At 29.9% G+C, this 9,697-nt stretch overlaps 1 protein-coding gene across 4 annotated transcripts in view; it reads right to left on the bottom strand.

Moving 5' to 3' along the window:
- nonC (serine/threonine-protein kinase Smg1) overlaps positions 1–9,697 on the bottom strand; it is a 136,650-nt gene that overhangs the window by 883 nt on the left and 126,070 nt on the right. For all 4 annotated transcript variants that reach the window (XM_076473742.1, XM_076473745.1, XM_076473744.1 and 1 more), the window contains 8 exons: positions 9,369–9,504; positions 8,135–8,231; positions 7,552–7,650; positions 6,731–6,849; positions 6,150–6,221; positions 5,211–5,396; positions 4,889–4,976; positions 1,876–2,030 (listed from right to left, as the gene is read on the bottom strand). In XM_076473742.1, coding sequence (XP_076329857.1) covers positions 1,876–2,030; positions 4,889–4,976; positions 5,211–5,396; positions 6,150–6,221; positions 6,731–6,849; positions 7,552–7,650; positions 8,135–8,231; positions 9,369–9,504 — 952 coding nt within the window. The remainder of the gene's footprint in view (positions 1–1,875; positions 2,031–4,888; positions 4,977–5,210; positions 5,397–6,149; positions 6,222–6,730; positions 6,850–7,551; positions 7,651–8,134; positions 8,232–9,368; positions 9,505–9,697) is intronic.

The following is a 9,697-nucleotide window of genomic DNA, read 5'->3' as shown; positions in this document are numbered from 1 at the left end:
CTACAAGAAGAACAGTATATTTATGAACACTGGTGGATGAGAGAAAACTATTTATGAGCACATTCATAAAGTATAGTATAATCCATACAAGTATTTAAAGGTCCCTACATTTTTTTATTTTATTTGCCTCTTCACAATTTATAAAAATATTCAGAGATACTGTAGGAGTTCCACTTATCACTTCCTAAAGATAAAGAACATTAAAAGTTTAAACTATCACCTATAATAAGCATGTAATTCAAGAATTTAACATTTTATCAATACCTCTGTCTAAAAACAATTTAAGAAGTTTTTTCAGAAGCCCCCTGGAAGAAAGATACAAAATGTAATAAACAGTTGTATCAGACATTTTTTAATGCAATGGCTAAAATTAACTTTAAAATGTACATCAAATACAAATATAATAAATTGAAATTATGACAGTGTATACATCACTAAATTACAATAAAGAATTCAAAGCAAAATCCAAATATTTTGAATTATTTTCTGTCTTGAATGAAAAGCAGGAACTAAAAAGTCAGAGTTGAAAGTGACTTCATGCCACGATAAAGTAGTGTTTTGAGCAACTTAATATTTCTACTGATATAAAGATTTCAAAATAAACAAATAGTTAAATTATGTGTATTTGTAATTAAATTGAAAGTAACAAACTAAGTTGTATTTTGCAGGATTACTGAATCATTTTAGTATAACACAAGTTCAAAGTATCCATAACCTATTATATATGAAACCTTTTAACAAATGACTTAAATAACTGGTATCCTTAGTGTTATTATTAGAAGTTTTAGTATGGTCCACCTTGTACAAAGGGTGTGCAATCTTAACTCTTTCAAAAATAAAAATAATTCAAGTTCTAATTTACAAGAAGGCAGTGACTGACAATAACAATCAAATGCTTCAGAAACATTCATGTATGATAAGCTATCAGTTGATAAAATTTCTAACCCTTTCAACAGGTTGTCCTTTCACTTGATATTTCACTTCAATGGCAACAGTATTTTAAAATTCTAAACAAAGAGCACAGTAACGATCACTGTCCTTACATGCTCAAATTTTGCATATTAGAGCATATCAAATGAACAATTTAAATGTAAAAATAAAACATGAGCAATTATGACAGAAAATATAACCTTCTTTAAAATAATATTTAGCCATTATAGCTTCATCAGGGCAAACAAGATTCTCACTAGCTGACATTGGGCTTATACCAAAGATATCAAAATCATCATAAATCTGTGTAATAAGGCAGACACCATATAAGAGCACAAACAACTGTCATGAGATTTATAGCACACATAAAATGTTATTATGCTAATTAAATATGAAATGTAATAAATAAAAATTCTAATGATTTTTTTTTGTCATGATTTATCCTTAGAAATTAAAGGGATTTTTTACACACGCACACACAAAATTTAACGATTTAGAATAACTGCTGTTTTGAGAAAATCATTATCATTTAACTGTGTTTATAAACAAAATTTTCAGCCACAGCACTGGCTTTTCTGTCTAATGTGTGTGGAGCTGGAAGATTGTTGTTAATTTATCCCTAATAGTGCAGCCTGTTTCATTATGAAAAAAAAACAAACAAAAAGCATACACACCAAATGTATGGCACTCAGTATTCACTTTCAAGCAGTCTTCCATTCCATACAGGTACAAATAAAAACTAAAAGTTTATAAGCAATACTAAAACCATTACCATCAAATACAAACACTTCCATAATGAGGTTAAACTATGATTCACTGCATGTAAGATAAAAGAGCAAAGCTATTTGTCACATTAACACAGAAAAGTAATAATCTCTGTGCAGCGTAGAAATAAATTTAAAGATCAATATGCTGTTAAAAAAAACAAACTTTATTCATATTTACTGTTAAAGTTGCTGCATCCCTCATTACATCCAATTTACGCCATGAAGGAGAAGGAGCCAGCTGATCCAGAGATAAAAGAAAGTCAGCCATGTCTGCCTCAAGTTTAGAAAACAGGCCACTGAAGCCCATCAGCAACATCTGTCCAGGAGTCAGCTCTAAAGTCAAAAGTCCATTTTAATTATCATTGACTAATCATACAGACCACTTCAAATGACAGTGATTCCCTCACAAAAAACAAAGTAAAGTAGCAAGATGCGTTACAAAAACAAAAGTTACATAAAATTTCTAAATCAGTGCTGATATTGCTGTCTTATATAAGGATGAATGTACAGGTAACAAATATCATACATAATATCCACACTTCAGTTATAATAAAAGGTAAAACTCTCATATGCTGAAAAGAACTTACTGAATCATTTATTTTTTTGTGTTTATGAATTATAAAATAAATAGTTCACTTTTTATAGATGTTTTCAGTTACCTATTATTTTTACTTTTAAACATACAAGCTAGTGATACAAATGAAGAAAAAACACTTAAAAGAGATCTATGAAATCCCTTATTCTTCTGCTATTAAGTTACAAAATATCAATACTTACAGATTTGTGGTTACCTATTTTCTTTTCTTTAAAGTAAGCACATGCTACATGATAGTTTACAATCAGTTGTTTATTAGTTTTGTAGATTATTCTCAAAATAAACCCAAGGTATAACAGATGGAACAAGAGCAATCAGACAGACTGCATACCCTCAAACCCCACCGCTCCCCTCTCAATGTTGCATGTATTTATACTAAAGTAATGTGACATTTTACCTTCATGAATTCACAAACTCCTTCTTAGATTCAGAATGATCAATGATCCAAATTGTCTGTAGTGTCATAATAGCCTTAACATTAACATACCCATGAAATTTGGTACAAATGCAATCACACTTTGCAGAAATATTAAACCAAAACTGAAAGCTCCCCATTATAAAAAAAGAGTTTCAAAATTATCCAGAATCCAAATTTGGAAGGGATTGTCCCATACTGCCTTCACATCTTGTATAAAATGTGTACATCAGTCTACAAGTTCAAGATACAGAATACAAAAATATTACACTACTCTCACAAGGTGAGGGTAATACATTCTGCAACAACATTTCTTACTTGCAAAAAAAACAAAAAAATATGCACTTAAATACACATAAACACACACGATCCTTTTTTTAAATCAATCATTCATGGCTTCTACTATAAAACTCATATCAGCTTCAACACACTTATCCAAGTTTAACAAACTTGTCAATTGTTTTAATTTTATATATTTTTATTTCATGTATTTAACTGGCTCCATTTAATGCTCACTTTTTTAGTATTTTTGTACAGCTTTTATTACACATTGTTCTTTCTTTGTGAAAGAATTCAAAAGCTGTTTCCTCTACCTAAAGAAACAAAAAGCTCACCTGGATAATATCAATTTTCTGGTTAGACTGATCAGTTTGTTTTATAGTTCAAACTTGTACAATAGACTATTTGTGCTATGACCCACCTCTGGTATCAAGATCCAATCTTGTTATAAATGCTCAGATTTACAACTGACCTATGCACATCTTGGAAACAAGTGTGTGAACAGGTACAAGATTATAGCAAGTTAGAATTAAAATCTCATTCTTATTCACATACTCATCCCCAGGACATGTCTCCAGTAACAGTCAGTTTCAAACTGTCTTTGTTGTGTGTTTTCTTATTGCAAAGCCATATCGGGCCATCTGCTGAGCCCACCGAGGGGAATCAAACCCCTGATTTTAGTGTTAAAAATCTGTAGACATATCGCTGTACTACCGGGAAGCTAACTGTCTTTGTTGACCTGAAGATGACCTAAGAAGGTTAAAATGTAGTTCTTGAACTTTATTTTAAAGTTTTTAATATTCATACCCTTCATCTCTGCAATATAACAATTGATATAATTGAAGTGCAAAACTAAACAGGCCATATTATGGAACTTTATCAAGTACGAACAAATACACTTATTTAAAAATCAGATTGCCCATTGAAAGTACTTTCAGTTTGCAGTGTAACTGAAGTTTATTATTTCTGTCACTTAGCCATTCATTCACTACCTTGAAGCCAACAATAAAGTAAATAAAGTAGTAAGTAAATATATAGTGCATCATTCTTCCTCAATATTTATGACTACACATTTTAATGCAAGGTAAATGTATTGTAACATCACAAGAATTAACATTACATCAGAATATTGGTCTTAAGTATCATTAGTTATTATACAATAGTGAAACACAAATTTTTGATACAATAAATTCTGATGAGGAAAGGACTATCTTAACATAACACTACATAGATTGATGTCATAACTGAAAGTAACTAAAAACTGTAACCATGCTTATCAAAACATTCCCAATTAATAGCTAAAATAAAGTTTGTAATACCTAGCATTACATCATTAAGTTGGTGCTGAGGTAGCACAAATTTTAATAATATATGACATTGAAATCAAATTAAATTTTCAATCAAGTTTTATGATATTCTTTTAAGATTATTTATTTAGAGATCCAAGGTGGCACACATTTTAACATGTGACAGTTAAATCAAACAAAAGTTGTAACCAAATTGTATGGTTTCATACTAGGATGATTTAATTTAAATGTTATATTAGGAAATGGTTTGCTACAGAATTATTTCTGATATTTTATTATTTCTATCATCAAGTTTTAAAACTACCAAAGACAGTAAAGGTCAGAAGAAAAACACTGCTCTTGCAAAAACCTAAAGAACAACATTGTGTTTATGTGAAAAATATGACTAAGAAAGTAGACACTAAAGTACAAGTAATGAGCTATTACTTAAAATATATATACAGTTCTAATATACCATGTACCTTCAACAGTTAAACTGGTTATTATTTAACAGATTATTAAAATTTTTTGAGACTTCTGTTATGATGCAAAATACTACTTTGTACAACCTTAACTGGAACATAAAAGGAAGAAAATGCTCTCACTATGGACTCACCAGAAATTTCTGGCTCAGCTCCTCTCATGAGGTTGTCAAAGTTTCTTCTCATCAAGTTCACAGTGGTCACTACTGAAGACTGGTCATCCTACAAACAGAAGTTCACAACTATAAAACAACTTTTGATTCCTCCATAAAAACAAAAAACTACTGTAAAAATCTATGAACTAAAAACAAAATTGCATGTATATTGAAGTCAATATTCATTTCTAAAAAGCCATTTAACAGGTAATTCAATAACTACACAATACTAACAAAAATTATTCTTTAAGCACATTTTTTTTAAATAAGAATTTCCATTAGTTGGAACTGAATTCTGTACCTCTATTTCCATGATAAGGTTTCGCAGGTGTGATTCCAATTTTACTGTGAGTTCAGTAACTGTTAAGCTAGGACCTTTCAACAACATTTCTAGCTTCTCCACCATTTCTAGCACACTTGGTTCTTTACTCTGAATGCATTTCATTGCTTCTGGGAGAATAATTGTCTGAAAATTGAAACTCAAGTCCTACCAAAAACAAAAGAGAATACTCTAATAAGGGAACCAACAATTACACACAGAAAATTAACTTAAAATATCCATCCAATCAAATTGTTTATTCTTTAATAACTTCACACCTAGTACTTTTGAGTTTGAAATTATAGTCACTTTTAGAATTATAAAAATTTGTTACTAATGCTGACAGTGAGAAGCTGAATTCACCTCTAAACTAAAATTACAAACCTTATAAATTTACAAGCATAAGTGACAAAAAGGATACAATTCCAAAGCTATAAATTTAACCCAAACCTAGACTACAAATTACTTTTCTACCTTGAAGAATAAATCCTAACTAAAATATCTAAAATATAAAATGCCTTTACACCACTAAATATAAACAATTGTAGCCAGATACAATAAATGACTGTCAGACATAAGTGATACTACCTCCACTAGGTCTTATTTTGCAAGTTAATATTTCATGATTGTTTAGTTTCTTTCATAATAAGAGAGTTAAAAGTAGGCAAACATTGGAAGTTGTGTTTGCAAGTGTTGAGGCTATGGAAATTTCTAGAACGCCTCAGTGAGAGATATAAATAACATCAACCAAATGAGAGACGAGAGAGCAGAAGAACCAAAAGTAAAGCTGCGTGAAAGAGTTTCAGTTACAGAAAAGTTAAAAAATATTAAGCTAACCATACTACTTTTATATAAGTTCCCAACATACACAAGATCATAAAAAAGGCTATATATTTAAAATATTTTTCAGAAACATCTTACCTCTAGAGCTGTGAACACATTTAAAGCAGAAGTTACTGTGCTAAAGGCTGCTTTTACCTGAGGTTGAATATTCTGAAAACAAAGATTTAAAACATGTTTCAGTTTTTTTCAATAATTACTTATTTAATGCAATAAAAATAAAAAAGAGAAAGAATTTAAACATTATTCTACCTCACATTTTCTTTATGGCCAGAAGAAAGTTTAATTTTTCTAGTTTATTTATTAAACTCACAGTAAGAATAATTTAACAAATAGAAATTACATTTGCTAAAGAAGACAATTTACTTATTTTCGTTATGAACAGGCTCTAGTCTCTGGGAAATTACTTGCCTTTGTATGCAAGAAGATAAATTTACAAAAGTATTTTATTTGCTTTATTTTTTTTTGCATAATTTGTAAAACAGTGTGATGCTAAACTGCAATGTATTTAATAAAAAAAAAAGCTGATAAAACAACTAAATCCTTCCTTTGTACAATCCCTTCACCAAGAGGAGACCAATCATTTATGACTAACTAGCTTTACATTCTTGTGATCTACAGATATATAAGAGAGACTGCACTATTCATATTATAATCCTTACCTTACAATTCTCCTGAAGAACACTAATCACTTGAGCTACATTATTTCCCACACTGTGAATCTCATCTAAAAACCAGTCTCCTCCCCATGACACCAGATCTACCAAATGCTCACCAGCAGCTATAACAAAAATTTAATGCAAATTTCCATGTTCAGCCCACACAGGAATAATAACTTTAAACTGGTTACTATGAAAGTTAGTGTGATTACTGTAACACTAGAGGTGGAGACAAAAAAAAAAGTAGAATCTTTGAAAAGGAAAAAAAAAAATTTCTAAGGATGAAAATTTTAATCCAATAAAATGATTTTAAAAAAGTCAACACAGTTGGAAACAAACACTAGGAGAGGTACATGAAACAGCAACAAAATTCACCTAACTCCAATTTTTATAACACTCTGGAAAATAGTAATTATGAAGTGTCATTTTGAATTCTAATGAGTTTTTGTTTGGTATTTTAAGTAATCTAACAGATAGTTCTAACAGAAAACTTTCCAAGAAACAAAGATTCTGGTGTCAAATAGTACTTTTAAATTCTGTTAACTATTATATTAGTCAGATCAAAAGTGTTCAAACAAAATGCAAAAATCAGCTCTCCAAGACAGTTGTGGTAAATTTACTTGTCTGGCAAAACAAATATGCACATCACACATATATACATTCTTAAAGATATTACACAAAACAGTAAAGATGAAGATAATACCCAAATTTACATCACTACAACAACACAATAATATATGGCAATGATTTGATTCAACAAATACAAATCAGAAAAACCTTCTATAAAATAAAACTAAATATGTCCTTAAACAAAAATAACATACCAGCAGCTGCACCTTCCATCATGACCAACCTCTTTGTTAGAGCTGAAAGAGCTTTGACCATCACACCCATGAGGCTAAACTGACCTTCTTCACCATTCTCTGTTAAATTAACATGAAACTATTTACTTCTACCTTGACCTATTTGTTAAAACATTAACTGTAAATCTTCATACAATATTTTGATACTGTAGAACTCAAAATGCCATTAGCAAAGAATCTATTAGTATAACATTTATATGTTTCAGATTTTGTTTTTCAGTCATCCTTTACTTTGAAAGGACAAAATCAGCCAGCGTGGCACTTGCAGATCCCTCTAAAAAAGGCTCCATCTACACAGATAAATCACATCGTAAGTATAAATATATAATTTACGTTCACCATATGCAACTAAGGTGATTTTAATTAATATTCTTACTCTTAAGCCAAACAAAGCAATTATTTATTATTAATCATGTGTGACACTAGTACTTGAATATTAAATAATTTCCAGGTATCTCTCACTATATTATTCTTAAAAAGACAACACAAATGGCTTTCATGTAAATAAAATGAAGAAAGAAATAATTCACAAGCCAAAATATACCTTCAATAAACTGAGCAAGATGAGCTTTAGCATCTTTAACTGCAGCTGTGATGGATGGCAAGTCTTCAACTCCTTCTAAATGACGTCTTTCTAATAACTGAGGATATGAAAATAAAGAAAAACCTATTTATGAAAAAGTAGATCAGTATTTAATTTTACAGTAACATATGGTGAGTACATAACAAATAACATTTTTAAGATCAGTAACTTTGAAGTAAATAGCTACATATACTTCTTTTTGATAAAAGCACAAATGCTGCTTAATGCACATGAAATCCATCTGGAAATCATAAAGTTTGATTCTAGATTGTTTCCATTCAAATAATTCATCCTAACTACCATAAATAACTACAGAATTTTAAACTATTTCTTACTATTATTGTTTGAAAATAGTTTTATATAAACCTCAACATTTTCACTGCACCATTTGTTCTATGATGTTTCAGGTTTTCCCACCATTGTTTCAAATCCCAGATGACATTTGGTTGCACCAATGACCCATAAATACAAGATTTAAGTTTTGTGAAACTAATCATGAAATTATTAATTACATACCTATTTCTCAGAACATTTGCTTCCTATCACATAAGGTTACAACAAAGGTTAAATAGTATAAGTGGCCCTGAAAGAGGTGCTTATAAACACAAAAGACCTAAACTGTTAGCAAAACACAGGACTGACTTATCCATTTTACAACAACTCATCTTGGCATACAGATTTATAACATGCTGGCACTGAAGCACACTATATCCAATTCAGCCATTTTGTTAAGATAGCAATTACGATGTTGTGGTAAAGTTCACATCATTCAAGCTTGCTAAACATATTGCTCTGATTCTCACAACTAATTAATCAAATTTCAAGATACAAATGTTTTGAAATATTATGCTGACAAAAACACTGCTTCCTCATCTGAGAGTAATATTGAACTTTACCATCTGCAATTTGAATTTGAAATTCCATGCTTGTTTTTTATTTCTTTAATATAAAAAAATTCCCATAATATCTTGCTTATGATACAATATATAAACTGTCAGTTGCTGCACTAACAGTGAATCATTCCATGACTAGCTCCCCACATCAAAACTTTTTATGGTGATTTGGACTATTAAAATAATGAAAAGGTGAGGGAGTTGAAATAATTAAAATATATTTTTAACATGAAATTTACATTTCTCAGACCTTAAATATTATAACAATGCATATATTTTTTTAAATCTAATTTTTAACTTACATTTACAACTTTAGTCTTCAAGTTGGTCACCTCAGATTGCATTTGAACATAGGTTGTAACAGCAGCCTGGACTAACTCAACATCAATGCTCTCTGCACCATATTTGTTGTGAAACTTGTTTATCACCACTTGACAACTGGAAAAACAAACAGTTCACGTAATTTCAAAGTTTTTTTTATAATGAGGAATAATCTACCTTACAGTTTAAAGAACAAAGTTGTTTGGGTGTCTGTAGGTCAACTTTAAATTTGTATATTTTCTAATTAACAGTTAATTTTTCAACCTCCATACACTTTTCACAATAGCAGCTTATTTCATGAATCTTTCAC

The sequence above is a fragment of the Tachypleus tridentatus genome, chromosome 12 (assembly GCF_004210375.1).
Source record: "Tachypleus tridentatus isolate NWPU-2018 chromosome 12, ASM421037v1, whole genome shotgun sequence".
Taxonomy (NCBI): Eukaryota; Metazoa; Arthropoda; class Merostomata; order Xiphosura; family Limulidae; genus Tachypleus; species Tachypleus tridentatus.
This window is presented reverse-complemented; position numbering and strand designations above follow the sequence as displayed.